Source organism: Musa acuminata, chromosome BXJ1-10, assembly GCF_036884655.1.
Source record: "Musa acuminata AAA Group cultivar baxijiao chromosome BXJ1-10, Cavendish_Baxijiao_AAA, whole genome shotgun sequence".
Lineage (NCBI taxonomy): Eukaryota > Viridiplantae > Streptophyta > Magnoliopsida > Zingiberales > Musaceae > Musa > Musa acuminata.
In genome coordinates, this window is record NC_088336.1 from 4,211,208 (window position 1) to 4,227,825 (window position 16,618).

The following is a 16,618-nucleotide window of genomic DNA, read 5'->3' on the forward strand; positions in this document are numbered from 1 at the left end:
CTCTCCTCCTCGCTTCCCCATCTCGATCGAGCGAGAAGGACCGCCGGCACCATTTCCCATCCAGCGGACCACCCCATCTTCGCTTCTACCATCGGTGACGCTGCCCTAGTTCGTCATCGTACCCGCCCCCCCTTGGGTCACAGCCATAGCCGCTGATTGTCACATCCCCTCCTTGCAGCGATTGTAGAAACAGAGCTTCCTTTGTTGCCGCAGCCCCTCGTTGATCGCAGCCGCGACCCTCGACCTCCTTCTCCTTCTCCACCACCGCCGCTACTTCCCGACCGCTCGACCACCGCCACCACTGCTCCCCGGCCACCAACCTTCCCCTCTCCAACACCGCCATCCTTGCTTCCCGACAGCCTTTACCCCTGCTTCAGCCTGTCACATCGCTACTTCCCTTCTTCCCCACCGCCGCTGCAAGGCAACTCCTTCTCCATCGCTACCATTGCTTCCCGACCGCTCAACCACCTCTGTCGCTTCTCCCTAGCTAGCAACCTTCGCCTCCTTGCTGCCCCATCTCACTCGAGCGAGAAGGGCTATGGTCGCTACTTCGCAACTAGTGAACCACCCCCTCGTCACTTCTACCGTCGGCAATGCTGCCATAACCGTGCCACCGTCACTACCTTCCCTTGGGTCACAGCCATTGCAGCCACAATCACTCAAGCTCCCCTCCTCGCGGTGACCACAATAGAGCAACTTTGCGTTTTCTACTACAGCCACCGATCACCACAGTTCCCGGCCAGCAACCACCGCCGCTGTTGCTCCCGGCCAACGACCAACCCCTCGTTCTGCAGCAGCCGCCATCCAGCAGCACATGTAGCAACCGCAGCAAGTACGCTGCCCTACCTCAACCCAAGCAGCGCATGCACCACCGATTCCTCTTCTCAACCCTGGTCACTTCAACTCTGCCTCCCCCTTGCTTAGCATCTTCTACCGCAACTGTAGGTTGTCTTCACTATAGGTTGCCATCACTGCAGCCTCAACCTGGTTGCTCGACGATCACACCCTTGGGTCGCAGCAGCTACAGCCACACTGACGTAGTTGCCTTCCAGCCCTTGGCGCTCTCACCCCACACAGCGATAGAAACAGGGCAGCAACTCTTCCTCCAATGCAGCGACCACAGCACTACCCTTGGCGTCCACCTCCTTAGCAACTTCACATCAATAGTATTGATGCCCTTGATCAACACTAGAAATAGGAGTTGAGATTACCGATTTGCAGTCGTACGCAATGGTTGCTGATAACTTAGTGAAAGCACAAATGGAAGCGTTGGAAACCAGAATTGAGAATCAGCTAATGGAAGCGTTGGAAACTAGAATTAAGAATCGGCTACAAGAAACCCTTCATGATTTCAAAAAAAGCTTGTTGGAGCACTTTAGCGGGTTTCAATAAGATAGGAGCTCAAGTTCTACGTTGCACAGATATAAAAATGCAAGAAAAGGGCCCCAAGATTGTGACACAAACTACTCACATATGAAGATAAAATTTCCTAGATGGGAAGATGGGGATCTGACTAGTTGGATCTCCGGGGCGAAAATTTTTTTTCATTTTCACAGAACCCCAAAATAATCTAAGATAGAGGTGGCCTCAATCCAACTTGATGGAGATGCAATCTAGTGGTACGATTGGTATGAAACTTTCCACGAAGTTCCTTCGTGGGAGCATTTCAAAAGAGGGCTTATTGCTTGCTTCGGCCAATCAGAATATGAGAATGTTGATGGATAACTCATCAAAATTCGTCAGACTTCTACAGTTTTAGAATATCATAGCAGGTTTGAAAGATTATCAAATCAAGCCAGAGATTGGTCGAAACGATAACTTTTGGGTACATTTATTGAAGGGCTTAATCTAGAGATTTGGTGTAAAGTTAAGGCTCATCAACCCCACACCATGATAGCTGCGATTTCATTTGCATGCCTGCATGAGGAAAACATCAGCTTGGAATACTGTCGAAACAGAGGTGTCAATAAATAGGTGATCAGTAAGCCACCCGCCCCATCTATTCCTAACCAGGGCATCTTCTGATGATTGAGCCAATTGGAGAGGAACTGGAAGTAGAAGAGTTAGACTCTGATCATGAAGGTGTGGGAACTTATGAAGATATTGAAGCCAGCACACATATAGTGCATGCATTGGCTAGCTACGCTAACTCACAAAGTATGAAAATCAAAGAAACTTTGAAGTATCAGCCTGTCACTATTTTGATTGATACAAGTAGCACTAATAATTTTATGGAAGGAAAGTTGTAGGCCGATTAGCCCACCACATTGAAGGGTATGACATATTCGAAGTAAAGATCGCTAAAGGATGGATTTTAACTTATGATAGCAAATGTTCAAAGATAAAATTGATTATACAAGGCTAGGAGTTTCTTACAATAATTACTACACTGAAAAACCGACCTATTGCTTACACTATCAAAAAGTGAAGACCATTGTTACTTGATTAACAGATTGTGATGCGTTGCAGATAGCCTATGACTGAAGTGCTGAAAGAAAAGCTCCCCAAGTTTGATTTTGCTCAGCATTGAGGATAAAGCTAATTTAAAGAGGGAGGAATTGTTATGACCCTTTTTTTGAGCTTTTGAATAATGTTTATTGAGTCTGTTTAGTCCAATTGTTTATTGAGTCTGTTTAGTTCAGTTAGAGTCAGGTAAAGATTTATTTAATATTTATTTATTATTAAGAGTCCAAGTCCTGGTAGATCCTAGGTGGAACTCTATAAATAGTGATGTAACCCTTTCTTTTAATCAATCAATCAATAAAATTTTATTCTAATTTGTTATGACAAACCCTAGGAGGTCGATCCCCTTGAAGCGATCAAGGAGGTCGATCCCCTCTAAGTGATCATGGAGGCCGATCCCCTCGAAGCGATCATTATCATTCCCTTTGCTATTCTTTCTTTGATGATAAGACCTTAGAGTCTTATCATTTGGTATCAAAGCCTTATCACACATCTAAAACAAAAAAGCTAGTTTATCCATTTCAAAAACCAAAAATAGTTATCATGCAATGTTTTTGCTTAACTTCTCTTTTTTTTTTTGCTAGCTTGGATATTTTTTTAAAACACTTGCATTGTTGAATAGTTCTCCTTCTTATTGATGACAAAGGGGGAGATATATGATAAATTGATGACAACTTGGCATTATGAATGTTTGAAATAATGTGTAAATATTTGAATGTATTGCAAATGCTTGAAATATGATTGGTATCGTCAAATACATCATAAATACTTAAAAAATATCAAAATGTATATCATATATGCATCATATAAAATGTATCATGAATGCATGAAACGCATCGTAATGTGGTATGGATACTTGAAAATATTTTATTCTTAAAATCATACTTGATTTCGTATCAAAATGATAAATGTCTATCATTATGATGAGGTATCAAACTTATAATACTTAATTTCCTACTTCCAATTAGTATCATGCCTCAGATTGATGAATTGTCATCTTTTATCAAACTTGAAATTTGAATCTTGCTAAATTTCATATTTGAAATTTGTATCATACTTGAAAATGATCATTCGATATTGGACTTGAAAATGGATGTCATGTCTTGACATTATTTTTATTGTGATAAATACGTAGTATCATATTTTGAGATGGTAAATCATGATTAGTATAATGATGTGTATGTCAATAAGTTTAAATGCATATAACTTATCAGTTTGATGTTTGAATTCAAAGGCCTTGAATTCAAGAGTGTCTTTATTGAAGTATGACATATAGATAGGGGGAGTTAAGGTCAACTCCATCATCAATTGATAAAAAGGGAGAGATTATTGAATCTGGAATTTTGATGATAAAATCAATTGGTAAATTGTTTGATCCAATCTATATGTTGAGAAAAGTATGTAGGATTAACTACGATAGTGATTAAGGCATAAAGCAAAACAAATGCCAAAGTCAAGATTCAGAATTCATTAGGAGTTCGTGAGTTCATCGAGAGTCCAAAGGTTGTCTATCGAGAGATCGTCAGAAGTCCGCCGGAAGATGATCGTGAAGTCGAGGAGCTTGTCGGGAGTCCGTCGGAAGTCTGTCGAGAGATCATCAGAAGTCCACCGGAAAATCATCGGAAGCTCGTCGGAAGATCGTCGGAAGCTCGCCGAAAGAAATCTAGACTTACCAGACTTGTTTTGTTTAGTGTATGCCTTAAAAATTGAAGTTAGCACATAATTAGAGTTAGGCTTGGGAGGTAATCTCATTAAACCTGTTAAGGGCCAACTAGGACCATAATTGGATTGGTTTGGGCTGGATTCAAGGCCCAAACAGGTTGTTGAACTCTGTCTAGTGGTGGCACCACCAGATTAGGGAAGTGGAACCACCCAAGGCTCAGTCTCCAAGAAGCCTGGGCGGTGGTACCATCGACAGTTAATGCTATCAGGCGATGGTACCACCCTATCAGGCGGTGGTATAGCCAAAGCTCAAGACTCTGTCAGGCAGTGGTATAGCCAAAGCTCAAGACTCTGTTAGGCGGTAGTACCGTTAGACTGGGCGGTGGTACCACTTAGTGTCAGTCTGCAAGCAGTGGTACCACCCAATAATGCGGTGGTACCGTTAGTACCCCAAAAATCGGAGATGTGACATTTTTTGACTCCAAAGCCAATTGAGGGCTATAAATACCCCTTACTTCTTAGCTAATAAAGCACAGAAAAGTGATAAGAACTAAACCGAAACTATGGTAAAATAGCTTGCAAAAGTTAAGAGTTCACCTCCATCATTTCTAAGTGTGAAAGTTTGTAAAAGGAGAGTGAGCCACTTGTGAAGGTTCTGTAAAAGGGTGATTGGTCTTTGCCCTTCAACAAAGATCAATAGTGGAAACCAATGACCTTATTGGAGGAGGTATCGGGAGTGGATATAGGTCGGATGACTGAACCACTATAAAATTGACGTGTTCTCTTCTTGGTGCATTTTACTTTTGCTGCATTCTACTTTACTTTATTACAAACTGTCCAATCCCCTCCTCTCTACTCACTTGCAAACTTATTCAAGTCAAACGTCATTTCAAAACGGTTTTCGTCGAACTAAGAGTTTCATCGTATAAAGTTTTTCGAAAATGATTAAATTTATCGTTTTTATCTACTGCACTTTTCACCCCCCCCCCCTCTCTTAGTATTGTTCTTGATCCTAACATGACCCTCTAGGCCCAATATCGAACTGACCATGAGTCATACCTATCAGAACTCTTTTTGGGTCAATAAATTATTATTTCAATAATAATTCATTATATTCATTAACTACAGATGTATTAAGCCACTATGTCGTAGTCCCAAAATGATATAGGGGAATCCAATCCATTGGACCTATCTATCCTTAGTTACCATGTACCTATAGTCCCTCATCCATCTAATACCCTAGAGACCATATACCGGGTGTGGTACTATTAGGCCCATATAATTTCTCTCTCAATCCAAATGACCCTAGCTAGAGATTTATTTGAGCAAGAACATATGCAATATTTCTCTTATTACACCGAGAGTGGATAATCCTCTATCGACACTTAATAGTCCTTATAAAGTTGGTTACCACTCTCGATGACTAACTATACTAGATCTAGAACTTTTAGGTCCATAAGTCCATATCAAAGAATGGAGTACTCATATAGGATATCCTTTGTGTCTCAAGTCTAAGGACTAGGTACATCACTAGGTCAACGGAATTACTATCTGATAATAAGGTATCATTAACCATCCAATATTTCGTGAGCGGATCAATCAATGAACTCATTCTCCAATGATCACCTGCATTGTATCCTTACTATTCCCACACGAGCAACTATAAGACCACTACTTTCATCATATGTATGGGTATACAGTATACTAATCTGTCTAGTTATCTTGATTTCTTTCTCGAATAACCTATGACTAGGATTATTTAGGATTTGTGTTTAAAGGTAAATCGATCTCATTATCGTAATCTCATCACGATCCGATTGCTAATGCACAAATCCATGGATATCATATATATATATATATATATATATATATATATATATATATATATATATATATATATATATATATATATAATATAAATTCATAAAATACTAAATATAATAAGCAAAAAGAATGTGTATCATATCACATATGTCATCACTTACGTGATTGGCTTGCAAGGCACCTATGACTAATAGTATCGACTATACTTTTCATTAAATTATTTTGAATAAGAAAAGAACTAAGCCTCTCATATCAAGCCTTAGGGGCTTGTTTTAATCCATAGAGAGCCTTAGATAACTTAAACACATGGTTAGAAAAAAGAGCATTCTCAAATCTGGGTAGTTGTTCAATATAAACTTCTTCGGAAATAAAGCCATTTAGAAAAGCACTTTTAACATCAATTTAAAATAATTTAAAATTATTACAATAAGCATAGGCAAGGAGTAACCTTATGGCTTCTAATCTAGCCACAAGAGCAAATGTTTCTTCATAATCGATACATTCTTCTTAGTTGAAACCTTTGGCCACTAATCTAGCCTTATTTCTAACTACGATACCAAGTTCATCTTGCTTGTTTCTAAAGACTCATTTAGTATCAATTACTAAATGGTCACTAGGTCTAGAAATATGCTTCCACACCTCATTTCTTTTAAATTGATTTAACTCCTCTTGTATTGTAATAACCCATGAATAATCTTTTAGGGCTTTGTCAATGCATTTTGGTTCAATTTGAGATAAGAAGACTATATTAGTACATAAATTCTTAAATAAATAGTGAGTTTGAACACTCTTTGATGTATCTCCTATGATTAGCTCCTTATGATGAGCTTCTATATACTTACATTCCTTAAGTAAGAATATTTTGGAAGAGGATGTATCTAAGTTGCTTAGGGGAGGAGAGTTTTCATTTAAATTTAAAGCATTAAAACTCAAAATCATCATCAAAATTATTTTTCTTAAATTCAGAAAGCTCATTAAAGACAACATGAATAGATTCATCTGTAATCATGGTTCTTTTATTAAATATACAAAAAGCTTTAGAAATAGAGGAATAACCAAGAAATATGTCTTCATCGAATTTTACATCAAATTTTCCTAAAGCAACTTTTTTGTTTAAAATAAAATATTTATAACCAAAAAATTTAAAATATGAAATGTTGGGTCTTTTATTATTTTATAATTAATAAGGAGTTTTGAAAAGTAATGATCTTACGAAACCCTATTCATGACATAGCATGCCGTGTTAATGGCTTCGACCCAAAAATATTTGGGTAGACTATGTTTGTTTATAATGGTTCTTGTCATTTCTTGTAAGCTTATATTTTTTCTTTCAACTACACTATTTTGTTGTGGATTTCTTAGAGTATAGAAATTATGGTTATACCCATTTGACTCATAAAAATTTTGAAAATCATGGTTTTAAAACTCACCATCGTGATCACTACGAATAGATAAAATCATAAAACCCTTTTTATTTTGAACAAGTTAACAAAATTTTAAAAAATATTTAAAATAATCACTTATGTATGCTAAGAAGTATATCCAAGTGTATCTACTATAATCATCAATAATTACAAAGGTGTATTTACTACCTCTTAGACTTATTGTATCAATTGGTCCAAATATATCCATGTGGATCAATTGTATTGGTCTAGAGGTGCTTAATTGATTTTTTTTTATTTAAAACTATTTTTATTTATTTTCCTAGTTAACATGTATCATAAACTTTATCTTTGACGAACTTGATATTAGGCATTCCTCTTATAAGTACTCTAGTTAAAATTTGAGAGATTAGTTTCATGTTAGAATGACCTAATCTCCTATGCCAAAGCCATATATCATAGTCTAAAGCTGAAAAACATGTTTCATCACAAAAATCATAAATATCAATAGTATATATATTATTCTTTTTAAGGCAATCATAGATCTATTTTTGTGGTATTTCAACTATACAAGCACTAAATTCAAATTTGATGATATATCCTTTATCACATAATTGACTAATGCTTAATAGATTATGTTTTAAACTATCTACTAATAACACATCTTCAATTAAAAGGTTTGACTTGTTACCTATAGTTCATTTGTCAATAATTTTTCTTTTGTTGTTGTCTTCGAATAAGACGTATCCTTCGTCTTGGCTAGTGAGCTTAGAGAAGGGTGTTGGATCTTTGGTCATGTGCCTTGAGCATCCACTATCAAGATACCATCTCTTGCTCCTAGCTTTTAATTGTAAACATATCTACAAGAAAGGGGGTTTTCTTTTAGATACCCATTTAACTTTAGGTCCCTCATTAATAGATCTACCTACTTTTAACTATTGTCGTTGAATTATTTAAGGTTTCTTTAGGAACCCAAACTAATTTGTGTAGATTATACTTTTTAAAAGAACTTCTATAGGCATAATATCCATATTTTTCACAAAAATTATATTTATCTCTAGATAAAAAATGTAATGTAGATCTTTTAACGAAGATAGTTGGCCAATTTCTTCCTTTCTATGAATATAATCATTGTTAGTAAGGATTATGTTTATAGATTTATTACCTATTTTAAAATTTTCTAATATTTCTTGTAGTCAAATATTTTTTTTCTTAAGTGAATCTATCTCTTCACACATAGTGCAACGAGCTAACATACTATTATCATGCTCATTTTTTAATTTATTAAATCACTAACAAGAGAAGAATGCTCCTTTTTTAATAATTTATACTTTTTACTAACTAATTTAAGATCATCAAATAAATCATTAAAGGCATTAAATAATTCATCGTAAGATAAAAAATATTCGTTTGAATTACATACCTCGTTGTCAAATGTTATTAATGTATAATTTGTAACTTCTTTGTTAGTAGGCTCCTCATCTTCAGATGCACTTGAGTCATCATAGGTAGTTTTTAGTGCTTTCTTTTTCTTTGTTAGCTTCTTCTTCACATAGGGATATTCATTTTTGAAATACCCCGACTTCTTGAATTCATAGCAGATTATTTGGTCCTTTTTTAATTTATTTTTTTCTTAGCGTCTTATTTTGTTTTGTTCCTTCTAAGTGTCATTTTCTTCCTATTCTTTGGAAGGTTATTCTCAAGTTCATCATATGCTATATATGTCACTTCATAGGTCATCATTGACCTGATAAGTTCTTCAAGCAGAAAGTTATTTAGGTCATTTGTTTCTTGTATTATCGTTACTTTAGTATCCCAACTTTTTAGAAGAGGTCTTAATATTTTATTAACAAATTTAAAATTAGAAAAACTTTTACCAAGTGCTTTTAAACCATTGATGACATCTGTAAAACGAGTGTATATGTCTCCAATGGTCTCGCTTGGTTTAATACAAAATAACTCATAGCCATGAACCAAAAGATTAATTTTTAACTTTTTAACCCTACTTGTGTCTTCGTGTGTCATTTCGAGTGTATGCTAAATGTCATGTGCAGTTTTGCATGTAGAAACCTGATTAAATTTATTTTTATCAAGAGTGCAAAACAAAGCTTTCATCGCTTTAGCATTCAAAGAGAAAGTCTTCTTTTCCAAATCATTTAATTCATTCATTACTTTGGAAGACTTTTTAAAATTATTTTCAATAATGTTCCATAAATCAAAATCTATAGAAAGTAAGAAAATTCTCATTCTAGTTTCTCAATAGGTGTAGTCCGTCCCATTGAACATAGGAGGACGAGTGATAGAAAGACCCTCTTGATTGTCGGTAAAAGTCATTTCTCTTGGGTGTTAAACCAAACGAGAAAAATATTGTCTCTAATACCAACTGTTAGGATCGAAATCAGCACTAAGAGGGGAAGAGGGGGGGGTGGTGTGTGAACTTGTGCTTACGTTTTGGGGGGGGGGGGGTGGTGAACTGGTGCTTACGTAAAAATGTCAAGTATTTAAAAAAATCATTTTGATAAAATCATATCGAAAATACATTTGAACTTAGAGAAAGTATGAAGTGGAGTGAACAGTCAAATCAGTAAGCAATATAAAGGAAAAAGGCAAAGAGGAGAAGGCACACTAATTTTATAGTGGTTCGGTCGTCGTGACCTATGTCCACTCCCGATTCCTCCTTCGTCGAGGCCACCGACATTCACTAACGGTCTTCCTTCAATAGGCGAAGACCAACTATTCTCTTACAACTCTTTCTCCTTTTTACAGGTTTAGGAGGCAATCTTTACAAGCCTCATACCTCTCTTAGAATGATCACAAAACTAAAGGAGGAGGAGGACACTTTCTACTTTTTTAACACTTTTACAACTCAAAATCTCAATACTTTTGTTCACACTTTCAAACTCTTTTATGCAAGAAAGAGTGAGATATTTATATGCCCTAAATGACTTGAAAATGGAGCAAAAAATTATCTCGTCTTGGGTTTTCAGGGTACTTGCGGTACCTCCGCTAGTACTGAGCAGTACCACCACTTGTAGACTGACACTAAGCGGTACGACTGCCTGATAGAGCCTCGGAGACTAGGCTTTGATAGTACCACCGCCTGGCAGTATTAATTGTTGGTGGTACATTGCCCAGTCTAGGCGGTACCACCACCTAAATTACTTGGGAGGCTGAGCCTCAGGTGGTGCCACCGCTTGGACCAAACAATAGACCCAATTTAGCCCAAATTCTGGCTCAATTGACCCATAATTGAGTTAGTAGGGTTACTCCCAAACTAACTTAAATTGACACCTAACTACGATATTTAATACTAAACAATTACAATATAAGCAATCCTAATTATCCGGCACGTCAATTGTTTATCCGAAATTCCGATGAAACTTTCGGCGCACTCGTAGTGATCTTTCGGCGAGCTTTCAACGAACTCCCGACGAGCTTCCGATGCATCATTCGAACCTTCGGTGTATCTTCCGATTCTTCCAACCCAACATTTGATTCTTCTTTAATTGTTTTACTTTACAGGATTATAGTTTATCCTATATCATTTTTCTCTTAACACATGGATTAGATTATTAATTCATCAATTGATTTCATTATCAAAATCCGAGATTACAACAGCTTCTCATAGCCATTTATTTTCATGTAGAACATGTTTTGTAGCATGACAAATCATAAAATTAATCCAATTTGCTGCTCCAAGAAAATGTTTTTAGTGTAGAAGAAATTTTGCAACATGGTTACACTCATCAGAGAATTTGCTGAAGCGCTTTGTATGTCTCTACCAAATAATTCATGTTACTCCTGAGAAATCATGCAGCACCCAATGCGAATCTGATTCACATCCATCTTGGTTCATGTGTTGAATCAGCTCTTCCAGTGTCTGATAAACCAAAACAATATGTGGACTACTGCTTCTGTCACCGGAAGCAAAGCCACGTACCTCATCCCTCACTTCAATCCAGCTCATTCCTGCCTCTTTCTTATTCCCCTGCTCTCTCAAACATCTCCTCATCTCTGCAAAATCTCCCCATGCCCTGCCAGCTGCATATATATTCGAGAGCAAGACGTATGTCTTCGACTCATTTGGCCTCATGTCAAAGATCTTCTGAGCAGCCAATCTTCCCAAATAGACATTCTTGTGCATCTTGCAAGCCCCAAGCAGTGCTCCCCAAATTGTTTCATCAGGTTCAAAAGGCATTGTTTCTATCAGCTGATAGGCCTCCGTTATTCTTCCAGCTCGGCCAAGAAGATCAACAACGCACCCGTAGATTTCCCTATTTGGAGGAACATTGTACTCGATGTTCATCAAGCTGAAGTACCTCAATCCTTGATCTACCAGTCCCGCATGACTGCATGCACTGATTACACTCATAAGCAAAACTTGGTCAGGTTGAACACCCGAACTAATCATCTCATCAAAGATTTCGGTTGCCTCAGCTCCATATCCATTCATCCCACATCCGATCACCAACGATGTCCATGTTACCAAATCCTTCTCAGTTATTTCATCGAAGACCTTTCTCGAATTGCCTATGCTTCCACACTTGGCATACATATCTATGAGCGCGTTCGCTACTTGGAGGTTCCTTTGATGGCCTCTTCGAATTGCAGCGCCATGAACTTGCCGTCCGCAGTTCAGAATTGCCATGTTTGCGCAAGCCGCTACGACGCTACTAAAGGTAAAGCTAGTTGGCTGCATGTTCTGTGATCCCATCTCGAGAAACAGTAGCAAAGCTTCATGTGAGTTTGACCGCTCGAGACTGGCAATCATGGCATTCCAAGTAATCAGGTCCTTTCGAGGCATTTCATGGAAGAACTTCTTTGCTTCCGAGATGTTCATGCACCTGGAGTACATGTTCAGCAAGGAATTGGAGACTGGAAGACTTGAATCATGCCTGGTTTTCAATGCCAATGCATGGAGTTGCTGACCGGTTGTTGCACAACCAATTGAACTGCAAGCGTGGATTGCGATCGAACAAGTAAATGCATTCAACTCGGTGCACTCCTGCTTCAGAAAACAAAGATACAAATGTCAAGCCGTTAGTTGTCACGTCAAAAGGTCGAACACCTTACAAGAATTGCGTGCAATGCAGGTTTTTGTGCAGACTTGAATCATCTGTTTGAACAGCAGAAGTCCAGTGTCTCCATGGCTAATCCGGGTATAGCCAGCGATCATAGTAGTCCATGAGACGACTGTACGATCCGTCATATTCTTGAACACAGCCTCAGCGTCGCCGATGCATCCGAACGACGCATACAGGTCAAGCAGCGCGTTCTCCACATAGGCTCCGTTATCGATGCCCCACCGCACCGCCATTCCATGCACGGCTACGCCGGCGCAGCTTGACTGGAGGCCTCGGCATGACGTTAGCACACTGGATATCGTGTATCGGTTGGGACAAACGCGGCTGGCTATCATGCGGCAGAAGGTGGCCAAAGCGTCCTCATGGCACCCGTTGGAAGCGTAGCCCGAGATCATGGCCGTCCAAGAAACGACGTCCCGGTGGGGCATTTCATCGAACAATCGGCGGGCCAACGCGAACGAGCTCTGACGGCAAAGGTTTTTTATGAGATTGGTGGCTGTAACGGGAGAGAGGCTCAGGGCAGTCATGGGCTGGGCTTGGTAGAAGCAATGGGCCCCCCCGACGTGGTCGGTTGGCTCTTGGAAACTTACGGAAATGAGATGCGGTCGATTTGGATCCGGAAACCGGAAGGGATGGAAGCTTCTTCGTCCTAGAAGAGGAAATGAAAGGCTCGGAGTTATTCGCCGAACCATCGTTCATTGACTGGGGAGGATTATCTCCAAAGGTTCTTCTCGATGGAATCATCATGTTCACAACTCATCTGTCGCCCATCTGAGCCAAATACGTCATCAGTACGAATGACCTAATTACTAGCGAGTACAAAGTCTGGCCGCCACAATATACCAACGAAGAACTTTGCTTCCGAGATGTTCATGCACCTGGAGTACATGTTCAGCAAGGAATTGGCGACTGGAAGACTTAATCATGCCCAGCCAATTGAACTGCACGCGTGGATTGCGATCGAACATGTATATGCATTCAACTCGGTGCATTCCTGCTTCAGAAAACAAAGATACAATTGTCAACCCATAAGTTGTCACATCAAAAGGTCTCTGTGCAGACTGGAATCATCTATTTGAACAGCAGAAGTCTAGTGTATCCATGGCCAATCTGGGTATAGCCAGCGATCATAGTAATCCATGAGCCGACTGTACGATTCATCATATCCTTGATCACAGTCTCAGTGTTGCATGACGCATATAGGTCAAGCAACAAGTTCTCCACATAGGCTCCGTTATTGATGCCCCGCCGCACCTCCATTCCATGCACATTTACGCCGGCACGGTGTGACTGGGGGCCTCGGCATGCCGTTGGCACACTGGATATTGGGTATCGGTTGGGGCAACGGCGCTAGCCATCATGCGGCAGAAGGTGGCCAAAGCGTCCTCATGGCACCCGTTAGAGGCATGGCCCGAGATCATGGCCGTCCACGAAATGACATCCCGGTGGGGCATTTCATCAAACATTCGACGGACTAATAAGAACGAGCTTGAGGGATAATTACGGATTATGGAACTAGGGGTAAATTAACTGATTGTCGTAATGGCACTAGGGGTAAATTAATACTATAAAATTTTTTAACCAATTTTAAAAAGTTTGATCGATAAATCCATATTGGAAATGTGATTAACAAAAAGAGTAAGTAAATGTTACAAGTAAGTAAATCAGTATACAATAATAAATTACTGGAAGAGAGAGAATATACATCGATTTATAGTGGTTCGATCATCCTAACCTACGTCCACTCCTTATTCCTTTTTCCTAATGACTATCGGCTTTCACTACCGATCTTCTTTCTAATGAGCAAAGATCAACTACGTTTATTATAATTCTTCTCCTTTTAATAAGTTCAGGAGAGATCCTTCACACTCACTCTTTTACAAGAGACCTCACATCTTCTACAATTGAGAATCATGTTGAATCTCGGATTTTGATGATGAAATCAATTGTAATTTGTTTGATCTAATTTATATGTTGAGAAAAGTGTGCAAGATTAACTACAATGACAGTAAAATATAAAGCAGGTGTTGTGTTGGAGTCAAGATCGAGATCACGTTGGGAGTTCGAGAGTTCATCAGAAGTCTGGACGTTCGTCGAAATTTCTACATGAACCAACTGAGAAGTCCAGGAGCTTGCCATAGAAGCTCGTCGGAACTCACCAAGAAGATCGTCGCAAAGTTGAGGAGCTTGTCAGGAGTCTGCCGGAGCATTACCGAGAGTTCATCGGATGTTCGTCGGAAGTACGCTAGAAGCTCGTCGGAGAAGCAATTAACGCACCGGAACATGAAGTGCAGTAATCATGTCTTAATTGTGATAGTTAAAGTATAAATTAAGTTAAGATTGGGAGGTAATCCCACTAACATAATTAGAGGCCAATTGGGCCCTAAGTTGGGTTGGTTTTGGCCAGATTCAAGGCCCAACCAGGACCCTAAATTCCTGGCCAACAGTGGCACCGCTTGGGATACTCGGTCTCCTAGGAATTCTGGGCGGTGGTACCGCCCCTGTCAGGTGGTGGCACCGCCGGTAGTTATTGCTGCTAGCGGTGGTATCGCCCCTGTCAAACGATGGTATCGCCAGAGCTCGGTCTCCGGGCTTTATCAAGCCGTGGTATTGCCCAGACTGAGTGGTAGTACAACCCAGTGTTAGGTGTCAGGCGGTAGTACCGCCCAATAATGGCGATGGTACCTCCAGAACCCTGAAAATCTAGGATTAGACACTTTTTGGCTCCATTTTTGAAGCCGTTAGGGCCTATAAAAATCCCACCCTTTCCTGCATGAAAGGGCACGAAACCTATTGGCATAATCTTGAGTTCTTGAGCCTTAAGGTGTTGTAAAAGTTAGAGTTCTCCTCCTTCATCTCTTAGCCTTGTAACCATCTAAGAAAGAGGAGTGAGACTTGTAAGGGTTCATCTCCTAAACCCGGGAAAAGGAGAAAGTGCTATAAAGAGGTGTTCGATCTTCACCTATTGAAGGAAGGCCTTTAGTGGACGTCGGTGACCTCGTCGGAGGAGGAATCCGAAAGTGAATATAGGTCACATTGACCGAGCCACTCTAAAACTCGGTTTGCATTTATTTTGAGCAACTTTCTTTTATAGCAAATTGCCTCTCCTCCTTATTGTGCTTTAACTACGTCTACATACGCTTTTACGTAAACATCTTCAAAGATCTGCTTTAATCATATAAAGACTTTACGAAACCTGTTAGGATCAAGAGCACTAAGAGGGGGGGGGGTGAATTAGTGCAGCGAAAAACTTTCGACGATTAAAAATGCGTTCGTTAGATAAGAGCGATTTCGGTAGAAAAGCCAATTCGTAAATCACTTTAACTTGTGATCAAGCAAGATGCAGTTAAAGCGAAACTATAAAGGTAGTTTGCAGTTATGATGGAAATCATAATGTAAGCGCAAACTGAAATATGATGTTCATACGATAAAACTGATTTACGTCTAAACACCGATTCGAAAAATACTGAACTTTGAAACACGATCGTAAATTCGCAGAAGGCAGTAAGCTATTGAGGAGGTTTGCAGTAAAGATAATATGCTCAAAGTAAATGCAAACCAGAGAGCACCGCGATTTTAGAGTGGTTTGGTCAATCTTGACCTACATCCACTTCTAGCTTCCTCCACCGACGAGGTCACTGACGTCCACTAGAGGCCTTCCTTCAATAGGCGAAGGCCAACCACCCTTTTACAGTTTCACTCTTTTTGACGGGCTTAGGAGACAACCCTTACAAACTTTTCTCTCCTCTCTTTGAAAGATCAGAACATGGAAGAAAAGAGGGAGAAGGACTTTTAACTCATACAACACTTTTGAGCTCTAAAAATCACAGAGTAAGATCAGGATTTCGGTGGTTTTTGGTTACTTTGTCATTGCTGAAAGGGTGGGGTATTTATAGGCCCCAACCCAGTTTGAATTCCGAGATCAAAACTGTCAATACCCGGAATTCCGGGGTCTGGCGGTTGCACCGACTGACTAGGGAGGTTGCACAGCCTATTAGAGCTCGAAGACTGAGCCTCTGGGCGGTGCCACCTCTTGTCAAGGACGGTTGCATCTCCTGCCAGAGCTCGGAGACCGAGCTTAGGCGGTGCCACTACCTGACTGGGGCGGTTGCACCGCCCAACCAGAGCTCGGAGATCGAGCTCAGGCGGTTGCACCTCTATCAGAGGCGGTTTCACCGCCTAGCCAGAGCTCGGAGACTGAGC

The 16,618-nt window shown here is 39.8% G+C and overlaps 1 protein-coding gene across 2 annotated transcripts; it reads right to left on the bottom strand.

Annotated features, from left to right (window-relative positions):
- Positions 1–10,951: 10,951 nt before the first annotated feature.
- LOC103999828 (putative pentatricopeptide repeat-containing protein At1g56570) lies at positions 10,952–13,557 on the bottom strand. Of its 2 annotated transcripts, none has more exons than XM_009421693.3 (2): positions 12,439–13,557; positions 10,952–12,336 (listed from the first exon to the last, which is right to left on the bottom strand). In XM_009421693.3, the coding sequence occupies exons 1-2, from the start codon at positions 13,105–13,107 to the stop codon at positions 11,122–11,124; spliced, it is 1,884 nt and encodes a 627-aa protein (XP_009419968.3). In that variant the 5' UTR covers positions 13,108–13,557; the 3' UTR covers positions 10,952–11,121. The 2 variants fall into 2 exon arrangements, with proteins under 2 accessions (XP_009419968.3, XP_018674939.2); XM_018819394.2 differs by having other exon boundaries at positions 10,952–12,339.
- Between the last annotated feature and the right edge of the window lie 3,061 nt (positions 13,558–16,618).